At 32.1% G+C, this 26,841-nt stretch overlaps 1 protein-coding gene across 2 annotated transcripts; it reads right to left on the minus strand.

Moving 5' to 3' along the window:
• Positions 1-649: 649 nt before the first annotated feature.
• LOC114191981 (ubiquitin C-terminal hydrolase 13-like) lies at positions 650-22,791 on the minus strand. Of its 2 annotated transcripts, none has more exons than XM_028081466.2 (32): positions 22,631-22,791; positions 22,380-22,431; positions 21,412-21,544; positions 21,156-21,313; positions 18,704-18,969; positions 18,377-18,595; positions 18,172-18,280; positions 17,973-18,088; positions 17,229-17,327; positions 16,260-16,369; positions 14,464-14,538; positions 13,872-13,950; positions 13,608-13,754; positions 13,442-13,522; positions 13,207-13,326; positions 12,001-12,123; positions 11,397-11,474; positions 11,208-11,296; positions 11,025-11,133; positions 10,864-10,932; positions 10,596-10,709; positions 7,478-7,533; positions 7,100-7,277; positions 6,869-6,970; positions 6,708-6,779; positions 5,214-5,279; positions 4,650-4,715; positions 2,931-3,017; positions 2,648-2,764; positions 2,359-2,433; positions 2,126-2,212; positions 650-976 (listed from the first exon to the last, which is right to left on the minus strand). In XM_028081466.2, the coding sequence occupies exons 1-32, from the start codon at positions 22,649-22,651 to the stop codon at positions 896-898; spliced, it is 3,354 nt and encodes a 1,117-aa protein (XP_027937267.1). In that variant the 5' UTR covers positions 22,652-22,791; the 3' UTR covers positions 650-895. The 2 variants fall into 2 exon arrangements, with proteins under 2 accessions (XP_027937267.1, XP_027937269.1); XM_028081468.2 differs by having other exon boundaries at positions 22,380-22,428; positions 22,631-22,779.
• Positions 22,792-26,841: the final 4,050 nt, after the last annotated feature.

The following is a 26,841-nucleotide window of genomic DNA, read 5'->3' on the forward strand; positions in this document are numbered from 1 at the left end:
AAATATTTATTTTTTAATTATGTTATAAAGTAATCGATTCATATAAATATTTGTTTTTGTGTAAAAATATTATTCCCATTAGTAATTTTTTTCAAAAAAATTCAAACATGTTTACATACATTAGTTATAGATCGTGTATTCCAATTTGATATGGTGATATGCATTTTTTGTTAGTTAAGAAAAATGACAGTTTATATATATATATATATATATATATATATATATATATATATATAAAATAAAATAAAAAACACATTTTCAACCGTTCTTCTAAAATGTTATTCCCATTATGCTAATTGAAGATGTTTTGTTTTGCATTGTTTAATTCGTTCCACAAAAATAACTTCTCAGGTGAAAGTTATAATTTTTCACATGAATCGAAGAATGTTAAAATTGGTCAAAAAGAATATGGAAATAATTTTTAAATGTAAAATAAATAAACCTGTTTCTCGAATAGAACTATGTTGGAAAACATGGAAAACATGGAAAACTTACCTGTCATCAATTATGTTAAAACTACTCTTGTATCTTAAAAAAATTGCATAAGAGTTTAATACTTTATCTTTTCTTAGAAAGGATTGGGTGAAACTAAATTAAACTATTCATCAAGGGGTTTAAGTTAGTTTGTTGAAAAATGTTAACAAGCCTGTAATGTAATAGAAGGCGCTATAATTGAAAGACAAAAATCCAACCCAAAATCTTATTATTTATTATTTACAAAGGAATTAAAAGCAAAGAGACGAGGAGTGATTAAGTTTTAACTACCAGGAAAGACAGATCAAACTATACACCTATCCCCCTAAGTAAAGTAATGATGAAGCTACAGATGAATCTACACTACTGTTATCACTTCATAAAACTGCAACTGCCACTGCCATAAGGTATTATATACTCATTAGTTGTAGATTTTTACAGGCTTCTCAAGTGCGTGACGGTTCTGGAAATTTGAGAAATGATTGTTGTACACAGCTCGAACCTGCACATAGATATAAATGTAAAATAAAATACTCATGTCCGTATTAAAGATTAAAATTATCTTATATTGTTTATTTTACAAGATGTCTAATTATTTCTTTATGTATTCTTCACAAAAACACCTGAAGATACCGCTATAATAACAATTTTGCACTGGCAACTAGCTTAATCCTGTTAAAAGTTCCGATGATTGGCATATGTGTCAGTGTCAAGTCACAGGATAGGTTTAACATTTCATGTTCAAAATGAACGATATATTACACACTTTCACTCACTCACCTTGCTTCTTATGTAACATTCTTATTAATATTCTCAACAAACAAATCTCACTAGGATAGACTCAAATTCATGACTTTGATACCATATTAAGAAATTGACTTTAAGTTTAATTTAATTTTACAAAACCGACTTGTAAAGTGATGTTTGCATCCACTTATATAGAATGAAAGCACCTTATTCCTAGCCAATGTGGAACTTCCAAACAAATATAATTAAACCATGAAACATGTGATTTAATGTGATCCTTAGTTTCAACACAAAAAAACATTGCGGATTCAAGCCTTGCCCGATCTTACATTGCATATACCTTGTGGGTACATCTATATTGGTGAAACAGTATGATTCTGAACTTCCTCTCAACTTAATTTGAGAATTAGCTCCTCAAACCCCCTCAACTAGCACTAATTCAGAGACAAAAGATGAGCATTTAGGTATGTCTCTCCAATTTGCCCACCAAGTATGTCCAATACTAATGTGTAAAAGGTATAGAGTCATGTTAGAGTTTAAGGATGAGACTGGAAAAGTAATTTTAGAACATATAGCTTGCCTTCTTCCGTGCACTTTTCTCTGTCAGATCTTCTAGATTGCTCTCACAGACTGTTGTTCTCAGAGAAGTCTAGTTCTATGTTGTATATTTTCTTAGAGGATAGAGGTAACAGAATATACTCAAGTAACCATGCATGCAAGTAGTATCTTTTCTTTTTTTATATAAATTGTATATATTTTATTGTTTTAACTACCCTAAATTTTGAATGACTGCATGCTAGATCTACATTTTAGTTTCTTTTTAAGACGTAATGCATATACCATGTACACATCTACATCGGGCAATATCCCAAAAGAAAGAAAGAAGCCAGTCCCCAACATATACCTGGTTAACCGCGTAAGACCTTTTTGGAGCACTGTCAGCATGTTCCAGTCCAAGATATTGCTCCGAAGAACCAAAAATCTCCCTTCTCTAAACAAACAAACAATTCAAATTTGTATTAACTAAATCATGTAGAAATCAAACAATATGCCTAAACAAATTCGATTCACAGCCTCAAACTCGTACATTCACAACCAAAATGAAATATCACACAAGAAAGAGAATGTTTGACAGACCTGAAACCGAGCAGAAACAATATCAGAATCTTGTAGGAATTCAGGACGATCATGTAACACAAATGCAAACTTCCACTGCAAAGACAAACAAGATGGGAAAAAAGTACATCAATTATGAAATAAAACTTTGTTAACACCGCACATGCACAGAAGTAATTAAGCAGGACGGTAGTTTACCTACAAGCAGAAAAAACAAATCGAACTTTATACATTTGCGTTAATGTCTCAAAAAAGTTGACCAAGCTTTAAAATGCCAAAATTGTAGAGCAAATAATACATTCATACATACGCTTGAAAACTCCGCATCCGGAACTTGAAGCTTTTTCTGTATCCGCAATTTGACATCAGCTAATGTCTCACCCTCACGGATAACAAATAGAAAAGGATCTCCAAAATTCTGAATTTTCTGCAAATTCCACAAATTTCAACCCACCCAAACAGAAATGAGAAAAAAGTGTTTGCAAAAAAAAAAATGTATCAAAGCAGAAATATGATTTAATTACAGGAAAAAATTATATTCAGACTGAAAAAGCACTAAGAAATTATAACAAATTATAACAATTTGATCTTACCAAATACTTATGAGAAGTGTCTCCAAAGAAATGATAAACATGAATCAACAGATCAAGAGGGCCAAGATTTCTCTCTTCTTCAGGAATCTTCAATATTATAAAAGAATATTATATTCGTAACAAGAAACCAAAATGAAGAGGAATCATGCACTAAAAAATTAACAGCACGCCACAATAACAAAAAGACATAATTACAAATTCACACCTGGATAATTGTGCAGTGTGGCTGATAGTGGCACGACTACTATACTTAAATATTATGGACACAATTGCAAATAACGTATGCTACAATTTAAACGTCTGAACACTAAATTGAAGATAGATGTAGAAATAGAAGCAGCCGGACACAGGAATCAAGTGAGAACATAGTAAAGAAGTCACAGCTAAAGAAAAAGAGACAACAGGGCACACCTATCAAAGTACTCAACTATGACACAGCTGCGAGAAACAAATTAGATTTTCCAAAAACAGGTGGTTGGCAGACTATTATTGGATGATAGTTAAAGAGTTTGGGCTAAAAAAATGATGGGCTGCAAGAAGTGGGGTTTTTTTTGTGAAGCCCATACCACAGGTGCAATTGTCTAATACAATTCATATACAAGGATGGTTTTCAAACTCTGAAAGCCTTTGGAAACAGAAAACAAGCGAGAAGCGAATAGAAATCAACCCTAAGAGAATTGGTGGGAAGCCGCAGAACATAACAAGAAGTGGACTTTAAGTCTAACTCAACCCCACAAAACCGGCTTGTAAGATGAGGTTTGCATCCTCTTATATACTCTAAATTGGTCTTATCTCTAAGTCGATGCAAGACTTCCAACACAGTCTCTCACACCGAGATATAGACATCTCAAAAGTGGAACTAGACATTATCTCTTAGTCAAATTAAAAGCTTGAGAGAATAACTCTACTACTTATCACTAGTCCATTTGTGACTAAACCAACCATGAGGATGCAATCTAGTACCCCCTAAAAAGGTTGCAACTTAGACCACCAATTTAAAGCAGCTTTCAAACATATCTCAATATATAATCTGTGTGAGACTTATTTTGGGTTTTCGGGATTTGAAGTTCTAATTAGTTCCACAATTAAGTTTGAGGAATAGAGACCACGCGGACAAAGGATATGTGCCCATGCTTCTATTTTTATTTTTTCTTTAATTTATTTGGAGCTTTAACAACTGCCATAAATTGTTGTTCAAGATTAAATTACAAAACTAAATTACAGGGGTAAAAAACCACCACAAATTGCAAATTCAAAACAACCATATATCATGTCTCTAACAATGTCTACAAAGAGGGACTAAAAGACAAAAATTCTGAACTGCAGGGACTAGATATTTTAATTTGAGGGACAAAATTACCCAAGTTTGAAAGACTAAAATCGTATTTAAGCTTAAATTTATTATTTCAATATTAAAGAGATATGGCCAAGAGGCTTTTTCATGGACAAATCCAAAAGGCCGTAGATATTCAAGGAAAAGGACCATGATTTACTCAAACATGACAATCATGCGACATCCCAATCTTTTTGCTTAGAAATACATGTCACATGTCTATTGTCTACACATTTTTCAATATCAACACATTCTCTTCAAACAAGTGAAGGATGACAAGAACTAAAACAATGTCTATTGCACCCAAAATAGTATCTCCCTGATCAAGATGTTGTATTTGAATACTAATTATAAAAATAAATATAACAAAGGTAACAAATCTTTACCTCCTCTGCTCTTAACTTCCAATATTCATCACTAATATTCTCAATTGTTTCACTCGGTGAGAAAATCTGCAAAAGGTTTATTAGTTTTACAGGTATCCAGTTTGAAACTTCTTCATAAATTAAGCAGCACTTAACAAATGTCATAATAAAAAACATTATTAGTTTTTACACCCAAAAAACAAAACAATTTCTATGCCAATGAATTTTCCTTATCCTGCATATAAATTGCTTGGAAATGGATATTTCAGTCAAACATCATTCTCATTAATATTGAGAAATATCAGTAATGTGAAATCTTAACTTCAAAACAATATGAGTAACAATTTAGCTAGCGACCAAGAAATTTACGAGACAAGCCAGTAATTAATAGGACAGTAGAATTATACAAATTTTGATAACAGCTGTCTACAATAAGGCTACATTGCATTAGTGCAAATGAGTGATACAGATCAATTGATTTTTCCCCTCATCACATTGAACGCCAATAAAATTAGTCAACTCAAGGAAATCACGCTTGTAAGACTAGCATTTGAACAAAGAAAACAAAAATGTATGATTCAGCACCTTGTATATCTTGTGATAGAAAACTTCAAGCAATCTGAGTTGTGCATCAGGATGAGATAAATCCACCTATTTGACAACATAATATTAATTCCATTACATTTCATATAGCATAAAATACAAGAGGTCGACAATACTTCAAAGGAATGCAACGGGGAAAATGCAAATCAGTGTTTCTTCAAATAGAAAAGAGGATAGTTAAATCCAGTCAATAACAACAATATGAACTAATCTAAAGGACAATAACAGCATTTTATTAGATAAAGGAAACACCCTTCTCGCACTATCAAACAGTCTCTCCATCACAAGCACAACAAGGCTTTTTAAATTTGAGTTGCATGAGAGAAATTTGGCTATCTGAGTCAAGTATACAAGGGGTATCAAAGATATTGTCTAACTTAGGAATTCAGTAAATTATTTTTTAACTTAGATTCCGAGAATTTGAATGTTCTTATTTTCCATCAGGAACCATACCTATTATACATCAAGGAATCCTAAAAATCTGGTGTGTAGTTGATGAAACCGGTTCATTGTCCGAAGAAAAATACCAATTGCTTTGCCAATGTGTTAGCATCCCACAGAATCCCTAGGTATTCAACAGACCAGAATTGTCCTCAATATCAAGAGTCAATTTTTTTCTCAAACGATAAGTTCATTTCTCTGTCAACCAGAATTATATTAGATAAACTGAATATTGTGTTGTGGGTTGACCATCTTGCATGAAACCCAAACCTCCACGGTTGTTGGGTGTTCCTTCCATCTTTATTCCACCACTGCACCATCCACAAGGAGGACTTCCTCTCAGTCTTCAAACTAATTTTGTAAGGTTGAGTTAGATTAATACCACTTTACAAGAAGGTATTAGAGTCTATAATAGATCCATTAAAAGGGTCACTTACCATGTTATCCATGTATCAAGCCAATTGGACGTGAGGGGTGTATTGGGAAGTCACACATCACTAGAGATAGTACCAAAATACAATATATAAGTGGGAACAATCTTACATGCTAGTTTTGTAGGGTTGATTAGGCTAAACCTACTTTGCAAGACTACCCAAATGAAAATGTGTTAGCTCCTCTGCCCTGCAACCCAAAAGATTGTCTCCCCCTTAAAATAAAGCTCGTTTCAAACATTGAACAATCCATTGCATTCAGTACATCTTCGTCTCAACCTTTTCTCCTAACACTAGACCATCCCACTTTTTATTCTTGACCCTAAATGTCAACTTGTTGTTCCCTTAAGTATCCAACTAGTTACCAAGACTTTTGTCGCCTACAATGGAGATGTTTACAAGTATGAAAACCAAGAATTCAAATCGACCCAACCAATTTAAATACTTTACAGTTGGGTAATTTGAGCATTTAGATCAAACTCAACATAAGTCAATCTAACTCAATGCTCACTCATTAGGTTGGATACTGTTGTATTAAGAATTTAGTCATGGTAAAATGAAGCAGCTTACAAGATAATGTATCAACTTCAATTATATTGTTTACCTTTGACTTAATATCATTCAGTAAAACTTCCACTGTACTCTGTTTTGGTAATCTAACAGTAGAAATGACCACCTGAGAAATTATAACTCTCGTTAGATGTACAAAACTTAATATAACACAGTATATTGAAAAAGGAGAATAAAACCCCTAAGAATACTCACTTCATCCTTCGTAGCAAGATGGAAAGCAATTTTAAGAGTTTTTATGCATTGCAATTCTGGCAGAGGGATATCCAATATTTCATAGTACAGTATATCAGAAATCTACAAAAAAAAAAAGAAGATAATTCATGATACCAGGAGCACAAGTAAAACAGAGCCATTTGGAAGTCTTGCAAATTGCAAGGATTTGAAATTATTTTTATCTAGAAAGATTTGGACTTGCAATAATACCTGATTGAGGTGAATCAGCATGTCAGACAAATTTTCAACTCCTTGGTACTTTATAGGCTGTGCTTTAGGTTGTTGGGAGTAGCAGTTGTGAGACGTAAGTCTGATTTTAGAAGAATCACTCAAACCAAGATGTTGAGCAACCTTCATAACAACATCATCGTATGTGTGAAGCTTTGACCTAGATGATCACAGAATGTATACGGATCATCAAATATAATTTAATTGCAAGAAAGGTTCACCCACATATCTTGATCAATGAAAAAATGTCACAATCAAATCAAAGTAGCATGGTAATTCGTGCACACAATTTTTTTAACTAGCACATGAAACTTAAAATATTAAGATACAAAATTAGTAGTATGTACAAATGAAACTTACAACTCAAGACTGAATTCATCCTCTTTCGGTTTCCCCAAAAATCGGAAGCGAACAACCTGAAAATCAATGAATGCGATATATTGGAAAGGAATTGAAACAATACCCCACAGAAAACTAGTCTCCAAAACCCAAAATTATTTTTGCAATATTATTTCCATTTTTTTAATATTTTTTTTTTAAGAAATCATATACGCAAGTAACTTTCAAATTCACTTAAAATATGCAGCAGAAATAATCTAACCATCTGCAACGAAATATCACCCAGTCATTATCAAGATTACATAGAACAACAAAGTCAACCAATCTGTTCTGAACAATTATCAAAGATCCCCAAGATAAGCCAATATATGATAGAGTACAATTCAAATACCACCATGTGGCAAAATCCTATAAAGAAATCAGTAACCAGAGTAAAGAAAGTATTGAATTATGAGTAACGCAAGTTTTCAAAATTATACTTGCTAACATCAGTGGTGCATTTATCGCCAGCCGCCATAACATTGTGCTAGCAACGCAGGATTTCCATGGCTGCCCATCGTGACTTCTTTGTACATTGCAGAAATGATGCGTACAGTCATGGGGAAAATCATGCCACAGTCCCACATTGCAGGCCCACACCTCTTTAGAAAGGAAGAAGTATTGGTTCATAGCAATCTGACCTAGACCTGAGGCAAAATCCTATTTTTGAAACTAGTGTGGGACCTTTAACCTGATCCACACCATAGATTCAAAAACAAAAACAAGTTGGGGAAATTTCTTCTGAGACCTCCATAGTTTTTTCTCCCGCCCTCATACTACAAAAAAACATTACTATACACTTGTAATGATATATCTGGACTATACTTCAGATTATGTAAATCCGAACATTCAGATTACGTAACTCGGAATATTCAGATTACGTTCTGGATTAAGAATATGGTTTCGAATATGGTAAACCGGAACCATATTCCAGGTTGTGTCAACCAAAATAGGATTACGTAATTCCGGATTACACGGATATATTTTGGATAAATATAGATTGCATAACCCAAAACTCATTACATATTCCAGAATATAGTTTTGAATTGATTATGAAGTGTTATGACAGGAACACATTGATCATTTGTTATATTATGATGGTGAGACAAGTTATGTCAATGTTAGGAAAAAAAACCCAAACCCAACCCAAAATTAAGAGAAGAAATAACTAAGCTAACCTTCGTGAACCAGTCATAGACCAAAAAGGCAAACCAGTTCAGCCTCCTTAGCCAGCGCAGTCAACCACCAGTAACACTGCCACTGAATGCAACCTATTCCTCTGCCATATGCAACTTGTTCAGCTGCAGCCTACGGCCTTTTCCATAACCATCACCCACTGCCGGATTACCACCTATCCCCCTTCTCACAGCAAAATCCCCTGGCCCAAATTATAAGCTCCCCACTTTTTTTTTCTTCTTTCTCGTTTTTTATCCTTCTTTTCTTCTCCACACTCCTTCTCTATAAAACTGAAACCCCTCAACATCTATAAGAAAGGCTGTTCAACTACGTTGGATTTACTCTGAATTTATTGTTATTTAAATTTCTAAACTTGCTATTATTATTAATTGTATCATTGTTTTCCTTATTTTTGCAATGTAATTATAGTTCTGCATTTTCTATTCATCTGTAAGTATATATTGTATTTTTTTTTGTTTGCTATGCATCCCTCATAACCTGTAATGACTTAAATATATTTCGGAAAAGGATTAAATACAAGTCAAACTCAAAAAGAAAAAAACAGAGAAGTAAAGGGGAAGAGAACCTGAAATTTTAATTCTTATGTATATACGTATCACAATTTATAGCTATTTATAGTACAACTACAAACAGTTAGCTAGCAGCTCACTAACTATTCATATGCCACACTATTGAAATATCTACATAGAATCAAGCTTCAACCATGAGTTAAATTTAACTTATGCAACATAAGCTAAAATCAACAATTTTAAAGAAGTTTAATGAGACAACTTTTATAGAATTTTAAAGATTTATTTATGGGAAAAGTTCAATCATTCTACCTTCTAATTTTCTTTTACAACATGTATTTGTTGAAAAGTTTATCCAAACAGTGTAATGCATTCAGCCACATTCTAGTTTTCAAGAAAAAAGAAAAAGTTTCCTATTTTAGTTTCAAATTACTGGCAAATTTGCCCGTTTAAACAAACTTACTAAAATAGTAATGGTACATATGCTTTGGCTAATACTAAATAATAATAATAATAGTAGATGAGCTTGATTCCTGCATAGCATTTCACTAATTAAAAACATCATTCAAGATTTTTTTAAGGGCTACAAACCTAAGAGAAAAAATCCAATTATTTCTGGTGACAGGTTTTCGGCCCAAATGGAACTAATAATTACAAACAGCACAGAGCTTTGTACAAGATATGCAATGATGGAAGAGGAAGGGAAAAGAGGAAGATGGCAGCCATGTATATTTTTCCTTGCTTCTTCTATATGTTTTACCTCCTTGAATGTCCCTTAGTTTTACAAAATTGGCTTAAAATTTTTAACATGAAATAAACTTCTGTCATCAAGGCAAGGATGCAGCCTGACTACAATACTTTTATTTTCAGAATCATGTTCAGTATTGCTGTAAATGCTGTCAGATGGCATTGTTTGGCATTTAATTGTAACAGGTAGCTATTGGTTAACTCACTGCCAGACTGGCAGTACTGAGTTATATACTATTGTACCCTAACGAAGATGGAAATCGAAAAAAAAAAACTCAGTCCCGGAAAGTCTTCATCCATTCTCCATTCAATTTTAAGATTTTCTATTCGATTCTAAAATCAGAAGAAATGTATGCACACTCAGTTTTATCAGTATGAGTATTCATTAACATCCTTTGTGCTTTCAAATGCCCGGCCAATGTTTCAATGTTGTGTTTATTACTTTTTAGATCAGCAGATTCAATCAAAACTTGACCAAGAGGTGAATTTTCAAGTGCAAACTTGAAAAATTGATGAAGGTCACAGCATTATACTTATCAAGCATAATTTTTGCAGTATCAACACTTAGAAGACAAATATTTAAAATTAAGAATTCAAATTTTCAGAATTTATAAAAACGTTTTAATTTTTATTTTAAAATTTCAAACCTGACGGTTGTGCACATATTCCAAGAACGAATAAACGTTGTTGGGACAGTGAAGCTGCTCACCACTTCCAGCTTTGGGGAATTTCTGGTAGCAAATAATATCACCATCCTCAAGCTGCCAAAAACAGAAAGAAGCAGAAGTTGCAAAAAAGTAGGTTCCCCAATAGAATACAATTTAGGATGGAGATGATTGTTTGTAATAAACCGCCAAGGCATATACTGAAAATTCACTCGAATAAAAAATCTACAGTTAATCACATAATTTATACCTGATTGTCACGATAAGTCATATTCCTATCAACATGTTCACACATGACACGAGGTTCAAATTTAATTTCCTGGATGAGGACAAAAGAATGAAATCATACTTACTCTTCCTTTAGATTGCAATCACGAGAAATAATGATACATGAGATGCATATCAGCTAACCTCAAATAGTTCAATTTCTTCATCAACAGCAAATCCTGCCATTCGTTTTAGTGTAGACAATATATCCAATGGCTTCCCACTACCTTTGACATAAAGACTCCCAACATACCTGAGAAAACAAGAAAAGGCATTAGAGTAACTAAATGAACCCTCACTCTAAAATGTAATAGCAAGAGCAAGTACCGCAGCTTTTCCTGAGAGGGATCATAAACTTTAAAGAATAGCAACAAATCTTCTTTTGTCTTCACAGGAGGAGGACAAAACCCAAAACCCTAATTCATTGTGCAGAAAATAAATAACAAATCCATGTCAATTAAAAGTCACTACCAGACCATCGAGAACTAAGGTGAAAACTAAAAGAAACAACAGTACCGGATTTATTCCAAATTCCAAAAATAATGTCAGCTCTGAATTATTTCCATTAATGGAAACTTCTGTCAACTCTCCAACCTATAAATGATCAGCAAAAAATCATATTCTCGAGATAGCAGTTCAAACAATGAAACTTCACTACTACTCTCCAATGACCTATTTTAGTTTTATTTTAGGTTAGCGTGTAACAAAAAAAGTAAGCAATCAATATTTGTCTAAAGCAGCAGTAGTATACACTTCTTAGTTCAAATATTGTTTTTTGCAAATTGATATTGTCAAAATTCAAAGGGAGGACCACTAATTTGTCAGACAGAGCAAATATGACACTGTAATTCAAAATCTGCCTCCACACAAATATACTTGGGAACATATGAAAATAAGGGAACATCCAGAAGATCCGTGGACTTGTAATAAGTACAGGCAGGAAACAGTATTATGATTAGACAGGGGAGCCTCTGAAGTTCCGGGAATATTTAGTAGGATCAAGAAATAAAAAAAAAATTAAAAATAAAAACACATGATTAAGGTTAAGGTATATGTAATATAGACACACATAAGTATACAATTTAGTGACACGGCGTTGGAATTTGGGTGAAGAACTCACCAACCGAGTTTCCTCACTAGATGTCAATGGTCTATTTAGCCGATATGTATAATTTTGCCGCCTTGCCCATAGCCAAAATCGTTGACATGGGACAGGTATACGAAACTCTCTAGCAACTTCTTCCTGAAAAAGACTTCATTGTCAGAAATATAAGAAGAAATTCAAGAATTAAGTTCTGTTTCAGAAAATAACAAATGAATAACAGATCAGCAAATATGAGAGTACACGGCCTGTAAAATAAATATGACTACTTGAGCAGAGTAATGAATTATTGCAAAACACCTCAGTTAAGCTTTTCACTCATTCAACTTCAAATGGAAATCCTATTGGACCTCATTTTCCCACCTAACTCCAACCTTAATTCAATCATCTTTGCCAGGTGACACATAGAGGGTGGTTCGACTGGGTCCTTACTCGTACTTAACTTTAACTGATGGTGGCTGGGTGACAGGATTCAATTGGAGCTGATTAGGTTTTGATCTGGGCGGGTGCTTTTTGGGTGTTTTCACTGCAGCTGTGTTTCAGTGCTTTTGTTGTATTTGAGAGGTTGAATTGACTTTTTTTCTTGAAGATAATTCAGAATTTTAATAAAGACACAACAACGAAAGTAAACGGACAAGGATTAGGTATTTTTTTAGGGTATAAAAACTCAAATAGAAAAAAGCAGATGATGAAGGCAAAAGGAAAGAATGCAAAGGGCCGCCAAATACATAACACAGAATAGCAATCACTTCATGGGAAAAACCCAAATGATTAGCCAAAAACTAAATCTTATGTGCAAGGAAACATTCGGGTGCACAGAAAACGCCATTTGTATATGGTCAACCAACTGCCAGTGGTAAGGTAGCTGTCGCCAAGACTAAAAGATACCAATGATCTAAAAGAAACACATCCTCAAAAATTAATATACAATGGGCATAAGAGAAACCCTACCGCAAAGCTTACCAAGAAAAATGAAGAAAATGACATAAAGAAAAAAGAAATTTCATACTTCCATAGCCAAACACTAAGAAACTTGGATGAAGAAATGATTTTCCACTTCAGTAACTTATGTCTTATAAATTTATTCATATAATGCATATAACTCAAAGATGAAACATTTTCCAATTGAAAATAATTTGAAAGGAAAAAAGAAACAGATGGAGCATCGAAAACCAAACATGAATATTTTTTGTGCAAATAAAATGACAAAATAATAGCTCATACCTTAACCGACATAAATGGCATTTGTTTTTTAATGCGAAAACTCCATACTTTATCATGATCAACTAGATCAAAGAATATATCCTTTCCAATCTGTGCACACATATCATCCTCACGTGCAATCTGGATCCAATAAATAGTATCATTGAACCAGTTCTTAGGACCCATGCATATCAGAGAAAGCATATAAAGATAGAACAAACTGAACTTAGATGGGAGGGAAAGCTACAGTTGTAACCTTTACGATGGTATACAAGTGAGCCTCTGCCTTTTCCTTCCTCTTCTTCTCTTTTTCTTCTTGTTCTTTCTTTAATCTAACCTAAAATGTAATTTTAAATTAAAAAAAAATTGCATCAGAGAAATATAACAAAAGTAATATGACATCACTGAGTCAAACATCTTACTCTTAGGTGTTGGGCAATGTCCTTCTCATCCACGTTACAAATTATCTTATCCTTGTCACTGTCACGAATATAAACAAGCATATATGCATTTGAGTACTTTGTAAATTTGAAGGGAGAGTTGTTGAACCCAGGGTTGATATGAGGTAACTATAGAAAAGAAGAAAAATAACAAAAAAAAAATTGTGACGACAATGTTAAAAGAAAAATGACAAAATCAGTATCCAAGAATAGATGATAGTGATCAAGGATAGTATTAAGTAATACCTCTTCTTCACCACCATACTGTTCTTCTATTGCCCTCTTTGAATCTTCTCTTGTTACCCGTTCATCATCAAATTTAAACCTGAAACAAGCAAGTTATGTGCGCTTTTAAATAAGAAATCAGTTAAGAAATAATGAAGAAAGATGATAAGGGAATGACTACCATGCCTACAGGTAGGACAAAAAATATTGCAACACAAACATATATATATACCAACCATTTAGCTCAATGAAAACCAGCACAAAAATGTTAAGCATGACAATATAAGGACGTAAACTCTCATGCTAGCTATAACTAGTGTGATAGGAACTTTTTATCGAACATGATAAAAAGCAATACTAATATACAATGGACTAGGGAAAACTAAAAAAGGTTAGCAATTCTTAAGGACCCAACAAATCATCTTCAGGATCATCCATTAATAGCTCTAAAACACACAAAGCAACAAGGAAAAAAGCCTCCTTCTGTTCCCACACAAATCCTGAAATACTGAATTGGGGAAGCTAATGAAAAGGTAACACTTTTGTGTTTATTAGTTAAAACATAAAATATAAAAGTATATTTTCTCAAACCAAGCAGAACTCAATTACTCACCACTGATTTGATAGAGTTGGCCTAATATAAGCATAATAGTGTCCACCATGAACGCCACCACTGTGAACCAAAACACTGAAAACAAAAATGATGACGCAGACAAGACCCATAAGTATATGATCAAATAAATGAAAAATCACAATTAAGAAAGATATAGGGCAGCGCTAACAATCAAATTCTAAATCTCTAGTTAATTTTCATATCAATTTTTGTCATAAAATAAATAATTCATTAAGATGAACAGAAAAAATTGGAAAGAATTGAGGACAAATAGTCATGCATAACAAAAAAGATGTATACATACAAAATATAGAGAACAAAAAAATTAAAAGAAGCTATAATCCTTGAGATAAATCTCCTTAGAAGGACCACGTATTTAGCCAAGCAAATCACCATTGTACCACATGAGTTCCAATTTTATCTTCAAAAGATAGACAAATGAGTTCCAATTAGTCCATGACCATCTTACCGTGTATAGAGGTACACTGTGCTCTGACAATGAATTCTATTTTCTTACCATACTAATGAGTGAGTGTATCTATCACATCACATATATAGCCAGCAGTTAACCTCAAAATACTGTAAATAGATTCCAGAGAAAAATAACCAAATATCCTAAAATTTAACATGCATAAGATTGTAATAATACACTCTTGTAAGTCTACAAGTAACTTGATTTGACATGGCCAGCCAAATGTATAACCATTAACAAGTCAAAATTGTAAACCCTATACAGCTTCTTACCTCAAAATTAAGCCAGTTTCAGGAAATTCTACTCGGATCAAGCAGCATCAAAACATACTTAACCTTTTAACTCATTATGTTGTGGACCGAACAATCCCCAACCAATTTATTTAACACAATTACAAGATCAAAGAAATACAGAAAAGCCATGCCAGCTACAAATATATAATGATAACTGTACAGCTACAGTATATAATATTCCACTATATTAAAGACTACTCGTGAACAGTGTGATAAACTTACACTGGATTCTCATAAAAAAAATTGAGAAAACCTCAGTCTACAGATGTAGCACAGTGTCCTTTAGTTCAAATTTCCCACCTTCTCTAAGACTCTTAAAGTGGAATTGTTGCTAAATGCAGACTGTTAAGTATTTTCAACCATAAGTCACCACTCTGCTACATGGTTAATTCCCAATCACTTGATTTATTATGACCATGTGGCAAATAAGGTCAGTGCAAAGATATGGGATTCAGGGTGTGCTTGAGTAAATGTCTTAATTGAGTGCTTACTGAATAATTTTTTATCATAAAAGCACTTGTAAAAGTTGTTTTCATAATTGAAGAGAAAACAGAGTTAAAATGTTATTGTATAAGTTGTTTTCGTAAGTTTTTTGAACATCATCTGCTATTTTCATAAGTTGCCCTGGACTTGCACAATTGTTATGTCATGAGAAAAGCCCTGTCAATAAGTTATTTCAAATTCACCCATAGTGATTCTGTTTTTCACTTTCACGGTATAGAAGTGACTAAAATTCAAACAGCACTGAGTGTAAAAAAGTTGTACTTCACTTTGAAGCTTCCCACATTTTTATCATACCAATTAAATTGAAGCAATTTTCATTCCAAATTCTGCACCTTGCAGTTTTCCACCTGTCAGACTAATGTAGCCTTACTGCCTTAGTTTCACAGTGCAGTATATCATACAATTCCCAAAGGACCAAAACAGCCATTAATCATAAAAAAATAAAAAAGTCAACACAGAAGTACATGGAATATTTCATTGAACAGAACTCAGCCAATTAAAATTTGAAGATGTGGGAATACCAATACCTGTGAAGAGTATAAAGGTTGCGAATGCTTCTATTTGCTTTCGAAGACAGATACTTGCCATTGTCCCTATCGAGATCTAGTTGCAGGGGGAACTCATAGTAGTCATTGATCTGTTGGAGATCAAGTTGATGGTTACTCTTAAAGGTGCATTAGAATAAAAAGTAAATTTAGAAGTACACTAAAATCTTGGGAGTAGGGGATCACCATACATGATGTACAAGGGAAAAAATTAACAATTTACAAATGAACATCAACATCCAAGAGAACATCAATTACATATTTTCCTTCAAGTAGATGATACTTAATTGGTAATTACATCATCATAGTATGTACAAAACAGAGGTAAGCCAAAAGAATATTATTGACCAAGTGGGTAACAAAAAACATTCTATCTTACTCTTACCTAACCCAGCTCTCCCACCAAACAGATCATTTATAAACTAATGGGAAGGATAGGAATCAAGTCTATCAAGGCTTAATCAAGTCCTAACTATCTTAAAAATTTGGATATTTTTAATTAAGTCCCGGTTAAAAATTTATTTTTATTGAATGCTCAAAATATTTTTTATTTTCATCCAACACCCTGCAGTTTGATTTTGCTGCCAACGAAGATGACCTGGTAATTACTTCCATCTTCCCATCTCCAACTTGCCGATCAACTTGCGCCTGTTCTCTACAATCTACTCCAACTAGCCAGATCAACTTGCTCATGAACAAAAGTTTTAATTTTTAAGAGGAAGTCAAATTTACGAGGTGCTTAAAACTTAAGTAAGCTTAATATCAATATGATTTATTTTATTGAGTTCATCCATAAAGAGAACAATTTATTAAGGGACAGTGTCTCTATGTTTCTATATAACACATGATTTTAAGTCTCCTACGAAGCTATGACAGGTAAAAATTACTTTGAAACATACAAATACATCAAAAAAAGGAAAAGAATTTAATATGATTCTATTTAGTGCTGACCTTTACCATGGTGTCTCGCATAAAATCATATTCAAACCGTTTCAGTTGCAGCTGAAGAACAGGTGGAAAATCAACGAACAAAACACCCTTCCTAGCCTCCTGGATGATTGAACGTAACAATAATGAAGAAAAATACCAAAATTAACAATATAAAAGAAATAGCTTTACAACAAAGCACAGGAAAGAAAAAATAATTCCGCAGGTACCTACCATTATGCCATCATGAAAAGCTTAGATGTACAGAGTATCACCTCCGTAAAAGTCAAGGCAAACCATACAAGTAAAAGTTGGAAAAGATTTCTATTGCTCTCCATATCTTCGCTAAGTGTATCGTTCACTCACAACATAGGTAGAAATTTTTTCTATAATTCTCCTTTTCTTCACACGGCTTGTTTTTTTTTTAAAAGTATAAAAATTAGAATAAAAAATAAAGAATTTATTCGTCAATTATAAATTTCTTTTTATCCATACACGAATTTGAATGTATCCTTATGTGATGTTATCCACAGCCTTTTTTATTTATTTAATATATTAAAGAATCTCAGAAGTTTCTTTCAAAATAAAAACTTTTCACTTGCATTTCCTTTCTGCAAAGTAAAACTTTAAGAAAATAAAGGAAAAAGTTAAACAAAAAAGAGTGAGGGTCATACAAAAAACAAGAACAAACCTACGAGATCTAAACAAAAAACAAGGTAAGAAATTCAGTTTGACAACCAACAAAAAAAACTTGGATTTAGATTTTACCTGTAAACCATGCCACTCAGCATGATACTTGTTATCGCCTTCAAGCTGTTCTACTTCAACATATTTGTCAAAAGAATCGTAAATGTTCTGACATCCTTTGACATCAAGCTGAAGATCTGTGATAAACGAAAAAACATAATTCCGTAAGATATAAGAACATGGACTTATGCAATAAACAGCAAGCTCATAAACTGTATACCATAGAATGATTCTTCTCTCATTGATTTGTAGTCAACATTGATGCAATCAATATAGTTCATGTGGTGACCTTCAAACAACTGCTGTATGGTGCCTTCAACAACAGTTCCCTGAACCAGAAGCAAATCTGAATACAATTTTCTCCTTAACAAGAGAAATACAAATTCAAACATTGCTGCAAGTAGTTGCCAAGAAAAATACTGTACCTTCATTTTGTCTTCTAACTTTTCACAAAGAACTCTATTAAGTTCTTGGACATCATGCTGCAAGAATGAATCATGTGTATCCCATCCAAATGACTTGGTTAACTCTTTTGTAGATACACTAGTGTCATTATGCTGCAACTTGTAGAATAAGCTCTGCAATGCTAGAGGAATGCTCCTTAATGGCATGTCATTCTCAGTTGTAGGCATGTGGTACAAAGCCTGTTAATAATAATAATAATAGCTCATGTAAGATACTTAGTTTTGTAAGAATAAATACGATCAAATTTCGTATAAATAAACAAGATCTACCACAGTTTACCGACTAACCTTTCTAAAATAAGGAATGTGATACAGTGTCTGAAGAAGTGAATTCATGTAACAAGTAGCTCCTTGGTTTTTCAGTCCAACATAACCAGTTTCCTTTTTTGAGTCATGTGACCAGTAATCAAGAACCTTACGAATAGCAACATCAGCTTCAACTATGCATGTATCATTAACACAATAACCTCGGCTAGGATCACATAATTCCGTAAGAGGCATGAAATTAGTGAAACCCCAGTCACTCTCACGAGCATTAAATAGATGCTGTGATTCTGCCATATGCAAAAAAATAAAATAAAAAATCAATCCTTTCCTTCAATAAAAGAGAAATACATCTGACAAAGATAAGAAAATAGCTTAAAAACAACCAACCAAACAGCCATCTGACAAGCAAACTACATTAAAGAAACAAGTAGAACATCAATGACTAACATAACGTGAGGAGAGCTATTTGTCAAAATGGGTAACCCGACCCGGCCTGGCTCGACCCACCATGGGTTGATCACTTAGTAAGCCAACTCAACCTGACTCACTTATTAGCGAGCCAAAAAAATTCGAACCCGATCCGGCCCACAACGGGTTGGTAGGTTAAACCGGTTGGCTCACAAGCTCACTTAATTAAAAAGATACAATTTTTTTATTTTTTTCAATCAAAACTAAATTATAATTCTAATTAAGATCTAAATAAACTTCAATACAATCCAAATACAAACTAAAATCACAAAAATACAAATTATCTATGTGTTGACTAAAACAAAACAACCTAATTTGATCCAAATGCAAAGCCCAACTTAACAAAACACATTTGTGTGATCTTTTATGTGCGGGTTGGTGAGCCAACCTAGGGTTCTAGGTGAGTCAAGTCAAAAATCAACCCGTATTGAAATTTATAAAAAAATTTCAACCCGACCCGGTCCGAACCCGTGATGGACCGGGTTGGCTCGCATGTTCCAACCCATCTTGACAACTCTAGGGAAAGACATTATAACCGAGACAAATTGGAACCAATTCAACTCGGAAAACCTGCTCAACAGAAGAAGAAAGTTGTGGTCTTTAAAGGGACCATTCAGGCAACATGTCTAGCAAGTGTAAGATCTTCACAGACTCCTCATAACTAGGACTAGACATCTCAGGGGTGAAGTTTGCAAGATTGCACATCTGTGAGTGACCTGACATCAGTACTCTAGTTTTAAAATATATAATATAACAATTTGAATAATATCAATAATTGATATTATGACTAATAAACATCAAAATGATTAATAACATGAGAACTGAACACTCAACACACGGGTATAAAATCTAGTTTATATCCTATCAGAATTTAGGTCTCAACTATAATTTGATCTTAGAATATTTACATATACAGAAAATAAACAAAAAAGAATAACATAGAGCTATTTTAAGTTTTAGCAGTCTAGGAACCACCTTTGTTTCCTAAAGTATTGTTGTACAGACAAGAAACATAACTTGTATTCAGGAATTCTGTCTCCATTAACACAGACTCCTCATAACTAGGACTAGACATCTCAGGGGTGAAGTTTGCAAGATTGCACATCTGTGAGTGACCTGACATGAGTACTCTAGTTTTAAAATATATAATATAACAATTTGAATAATATCAATAATTGATATTATGACTAATAAACATCAAAATGATTAATAACATGAGAACTGAACACTCAACACATGGGTATAAAATCTAGTTTATATCCTATCAGAATTTAGGTCTCAACTATAATTTGATCTTAGAATATTTACATATACAGAAAATAAACAAAAAAGAATAACATAGAGCTATTTTAAGTTTTAGCAGTCTAGGAACCACCTTTGTTTCCTAAAGTATTGTTGTACAGACAAGAAACATAACTTGTATTCAGGAATTCTGTCTCCATTAACACAGACTCCTCATAACTAGGACTAGACATCTCAGGGGTGAAGTTTGCAAGATTGCACATCTGTGAGTGACCTGACATGAGTACTCTAGTTTTAAAATATATAATATAACAATTTGAATAATATCAATAATTGATATTATGACTAATAAACATCAAAATGATTAATAACATGAGAACTGAACACTCAACACACGGGTATAAAATCTAGTTTATATCCTATCAGAATTTAGGTCTCAACTATAATTTGATCTTAGAATATTTACATATACAGAAAATAAACAAAAAAGAATAACATAGAGCTATTTTAAGTTTTAGCAGTCTAGGAACCACCTTTGTTTCCTAAAGTATTGTTGTACAGACAAGAAACATAACTTGTATTCAGGAATTCTGTCTCCATTAAATTCAATACATTGTGCACAAAAGAATATGCCACAGTTTCTGATTCGGGCATATGAAACACCAAATCCACACCCAAATGAGGCAAATTCAATTCCTCCATTTCTGAAACCAAGTAATAAAGAAAATACATTTTTGTGAGGCACTTGTCACAGAGAAATTACCTTTCCTGAAAGAGTATTGAGTATTGAATTGATTAACAACAGTCAAGCAAAACTGGGCAAATCTACTCCATCCAGGAGCCAACGTCATTGAATCAGCAACATCTAGATACAGTGATAAATGATCAACACTATTCCCCTTTGGAAATAAGAGTATCTGCCTGCTCATTGCAAATAATGTCAGTCAGTACCACCATTCACAATGTGAAAAATTAACTACCATTAGTAACAAAAAAACACAGGCAAAAATTCTACTCACCATTTGTGTCCCCCAACATAGAAAACTTCAGAATATACTTTCCTAGCAAGCCTCGAAAAATTCTTAATAGTCCATGTGAATCTCCCTGATGACAGACTATCCACAGTTTGTGCTTCAGCAGAACTCGAGCTTTCTGTTTGAACAATTAAAGAAAAACAACAAAATAAAACAAATCATTGATCAACTATGCCAACATTAAAATAATTAATTTCTTACTGATTTCTTTCCATAAAATTTCCTCAATATCTGAAGGTCAACAAGCCACAAGAATGAAAGAATATTGACGCTAATTGCTCACTTCACCAATCAAACATGTCAATACAATGCAGAGAACAAACATTCAGAAACAATTACCCACCGCAATCAAGCAGATCCACATATAAACAAAAATGGTGGAAAGAATCTGGAAAGTTTAAAAAATTGCCCACCTCCCAATCAATCAAGATCGCAACGCAAGGCGAATGACAAAAAACCTAGAATCTCCAATTGCACACTACCCCAATCAAACACTCCATGCAATGCAGAGGAGAGATTCGTAAAAATCGGAACTCACTACCAAAGTTAAAGCGAACAAGTAGCACTAGGACTGGGTGGAGCTTCATTCGAAGCCCGATATAACAAAGCAATTTTTAAACTTCTGACCAACATGCAAGCCTCAACAACTGAAATACTAACAGAATCATTGCTTCCACACAAGAAAACTCAGAAGTATATACCAAATTGCATTATTGATTTCTAATTCTCTTGCAATTAAAATAAATATCTTATTATCATTTAAACACAGCCACTCTTCTCATACAGTAAACCTTTCAACCCGCAAACTACAATTCACATTTGCAGAATTAAAAAAGAAAATCGAATAACGACAAGAAGTTCCGCTTCATTCCACACTCCGCACACACCAGTGGTGGACACATCATCATTATCAACAACAACATTATCAGTAACATCATCCTCATTTTTTATACCTTCCATCTCGGGAGCATCTGGAATAGGATCCATCATCACCTCGTCCTGCTGCTGCACCACATCACGAAATAACAACAGCGTCAGAAACATCAACCAAGAACGAAAAAGAATCTAGCAACTAAGCAAAAGAAGAATCCAAACAAAGAACAGGCAATGAGTTCAATTGAGAAGAAAAAAGAATTCGTATCGGTGATTGTCATTCAATTCATATAGGCGATATAAAGGAAAGCAAGCGAGTGTTGATTATCACGTCTAGTGGCAGAGGCGGCATTGTTGTGGCGTGGCGGTTACAATTGAATGAACAGAGAGAACAGAGTGCGACACTGAAAAAACCAAAACCTCACTGAATAATAGGGGAGAGTGACGCTAAACAGTTATAAATATAGAGAGGAAGGTTACAAAGAAGCAAATGACGTATATTGATTGATACAAGGGACTTGTTACTTGTGTTAGTCAAGTCTTTATCAGTATCGGGGATAATTTGGGAATTCTAAGCTAAACTACTAATACTGCTGTAACAAACACCCTATGTGTACTCTGCCATACTCTTATGTGTCTTCTTGTCATTTCAGAATTTAAATTTTTTATGTTTTTAATTAAATATATGTTATTTCATTTTTTATTGATGTTATTTTTTTTATTAATGTTATTTATTTGATTTAATTAAGTTTAATTTTTTTATAAATGTGAAAACTTTTATTATTGAATTTTATAATATATTGAATATTTAAAAAAATTATATTATTAAATAAATATATTTAATTTTTTTGTTTATTGACTCTAAAATAGTTATTTTGTGGCCATATTTTATAATTTTATAATTTTAATATTATTTTATAATTTTTTATTTTGTATTTTTATTATTTAATAATTACAATTTTGAAATTTTGTGTTTTTTGTTTTTTCTCATTGTTATGTGTGTTGTTAATGGATATTAAAAACGGATACCTGCTACCAGAAATATGGGTATTTTTGATACCCGCATGTTAACGGGGCGGGTACGAGTATCATAGTATTCATACCCGTGGATACCCGTACCCGCTAAACTTATACCCCTTGACATTCTTCTCTTTTTTTCTTTGAAATTGGGTATATACATCAAACCTTATATAGACAATGATGTTTATGGTATGCTTGTCAAATTATGGAATCAAAATAAGAATACTTGGCATGTTACAAATGAGATTTATTATTTGCTTATTTTGTTTATTTTTCAGGAACCCATAAGAGAAAGTGAATTTGTTGAACGTCATTTTATATTTACTTATACAATTATTTGGACTTGTATCAACTTTAGTTTATTTGAACTTTATTTAAAATTTATGACAGTGATGTATTTTATTGTATTTTATTTGAATTTATGATTAAATATTTATTTTTAATTAATTTTGCAAATACCCGCGGGTATCTGTGGATACCCGTGGATATGAAAAAAATAGACAGATATCCGCACAATGGATATCCGACGGATATAGGTACGGGTACGGGGCATATATTTATCCAACGGGTAGGCTACAGGGGAGCTACTACCCGTACCCTACCTGCCCCGTTGACATCCTTAATTATTAATACACTTTAGCTATCAAAATGAATTGAAATCCGCAAGCCAACCTGACTCATCATGGGTTTGGGCTAGGTTAGGTTGAAACTTTTTTATAAATTTTAAACGGGTTAATTTTTTACCCGACTCACCTTGAATCCGTGATGAGCCGAGTTGGCTCACCAACCCGTAAATAAAGAGTCATACAAGTATTTTTAATTATATTGGACTTTAAATTTGAGTTGGGCTAGTTTGTTTTTTTAGCCAACACACTGGTAATTTGTAATTTTGGTTTGTATTTGAAGTTTCAAATATTTTTGGATTGCATTGAAGTTTATTTAGATTTTAATCAAAATTATAATTTGGGTTTTTTGAAACTGAAGGAAAAAAAATTATATATATATATATATATATATATTAAGTGAGTTAGTGAGCTAACTTGTTTAACCCATCAACTCGTGATGGGTCAAACCGGGTTCGAATTTATTTTATAACTTATCAATAGATTTTTATAGTTATAATATATTTTATGGTTTAAAAAAATGTTTATTATTTTGTGAGATCTATTAATTAGGAACTAATTTAAAATCCAATAGTAGTTTATTATTTAAAGTTAGATACCAATATAAATTATGATTTACAAAAAAATTAAACATTTTCATTAATAATAGAAATTATTTTATATTTTTAATATATTTTTTAATTTATAAAATAGTGTATAAGTTAGTTAATAATTTGACTAATTATTTTTTGCCTATAAATTAGTTATTATTAAATTATTTTTGTTGTAGTGTTTAAATTATAAACTGTTAAATATTGAAAAGAAAATGAGAATTACGGTATTTAATAATTTATTATTTTTATCAAAGTAAATTTAACTAGTAAAAAATAAATTTCAAAACCATTAACATTAGAAAAAATAACAAATAAATTGTAAGATCTTATTAAAAATATAAAATTAATACAAATTATAATAATTAATTGACTGTTTCTTTTTACTATGTCTAACTTAGAGATGGCAAATAAACATGTCTCCGTGGGTATTGTCCGAATCTGTCCCCGTTTTGACGAGAAATCCCCGCATTGACTAGGTATGGGTATGGGTATGGGGAATCCCCGATTTTTTCAATTGGGTATGGGGATGGGGATGAGGATGAATATATACCTGCCATAATACCCGTCCCCGCCATATCTCCATCCTCATTTAAATCATTAAAATACTCATAATTAATTAAGTAACCCTATATATATATTCTTTCTATTTTTTATTTCTTCTAAATATTTGGTTTGTCATGAAACTCATTCGCATCTCCAATATATTTTTTTATCTTATCATAACTTTTATGTAATTATGTTAAGATGATGTATGTCAATTAAAAAAAAATTATGTCTAACATTTGAATATTTCTATTATTTTTTAATATTTTTATTTATTGTATATTTTTCTTTCACATGAGAATGTTTAATACTCTTAATTTAAGTGTTTAATAGCATAAAAATTTCATTTACTAGGTAATATAAAAAAAATCTTTACTTATTATTATTAATTTTTGTTTCATTTGAAGAACTATTTTATTTCGCTAAAACAATTTTTGTTATTTCTCAACCATTGAGTATATATGTTGATATTTGAAAAGTTTTCTTAGATCTCTAAAATATTTTTCGTCTTATCATATCATTAATTATACATTTGTTTTTCTTTGTGCAATTCCTTCCAATAGTCTTCAAATTGTTTATAAGACACACATTTGTTAATTTTTTAATATTTTTATTTTTGTTTATTTTCATCATGTAGAATACTATTTCGATAAATTTTATCTAATTATTTTTTATTTTCTAACTCATTACAATCATACTTTAATTTTTTCACTATAATTGTATAAATAATTTTTATTTACTACAATATAAAAATTTAATGTAATTGCCATGAATATTTTTTTTATCACCATCCAACATATATTGAAGTTTAAAAGATACAAGATCTATGATAAACTTTTATTATGTTTATTATTTGTTCTTTGCGTCATTTTTGTATTAACCATTGAGTATATATGTTGATATTTGAAAAGATTGCTTAGATATGTAGGATATTTATCATCTTATCATACCCTTAATAATATATTTGTTTTTCTTTGTGTGATTCCTTCCAATAGTCTCCAAATTGTTTATAAGACACACATTTGTTAATTTGTTAATTTTTTAATATTTTTATTTTTTGTTTATTTTCATCATGTAGAATATATTTAATTATTTTTTATTTTCTAACTCATTACAATCATACTTAATTTTTTCACTATAATTGTATAAATAATTTTTATTTACTACAATATAAAAATTTAATGTAATTGCCATGAATATTTTTTTACCACCATCCAACATATATTGTGGTCCAAAAGATACAAGATCCATGTTAAAATTTTATTATTATGTTTATTATTTGTTATTTGTGTCATTTTGATCAAGTGATGTATTATAAATTTTATTAGTGTATAAAAAATAGATTCATTATAATTTAAAAAATTGAAGTAAACAAACATTTAAAATATATTTTAGGTTTAATTACTCGGATGGTACCCACTTTGGTAGGAGGGTGTCAATTTGGTACTCACCGAAAAAAACAGTGTCAATTGCGTCTCCACTTTTGAAAAAGTGTATAAAGGTCCCTTTCAGAAAAAAATAATTAACGTCGTTAACGGCAGGCCATGTGTCACTCTCACGTTTTTTAAAATTTTTTAAATTTTTTATTGATTTTTCTTTTAATTTTTTAATTTTATTTTGCAAATTTTTTGTGTTGCCACGTGTCAAGTCCCTATTTTGACACGTGGCAATGTCAGTGTCATGTGACAGGATAATGCCACGTGTGACAACTGTCATTGTACTGATTTCAATTTAGTACCCATATATACCTGATTGTTTCAATT

The sequence above is a fragment of the Vigna unguiculata genome, chromosome 7 (genome assembly GCF_037176805.1).
Source record: "Vigna unguiculata cultivar grain cowpea cultivar isolate G323 ecotype 2 chromosome 7, ASM3717680v1, whole genome shotgun sequence".
Lineage (NCBI taxonomy): Eukaryota > Viridiplantae > Streptophyta > Magnoliopsida > Fabales > Fabaceae > Vigna > Vigna unguiculata.

Excerpts from the sequence above, each read along its gene's own strand:
- LOC114191981 (XM_028081466.2), bottom strand. The coding sequence starts at position 22,651 with ATGCCGCCTCTGCCACTAGAC. Across the intron at positions 13,327-13,441 it reads ACTTGTATACCATCGTAAAG|ATTGCACGTGAGGATGATAT; the intron begins GTTACAACTGTA and ends TATTGGATCCAG. Across the intron at positions 5,280-6,707 it reads TGAATGATATTAAGTCAAAG|GTGGATTTATCTCATCCTGA; the intron begins GTAAACAATATA and ends GTTGTCAAATAG.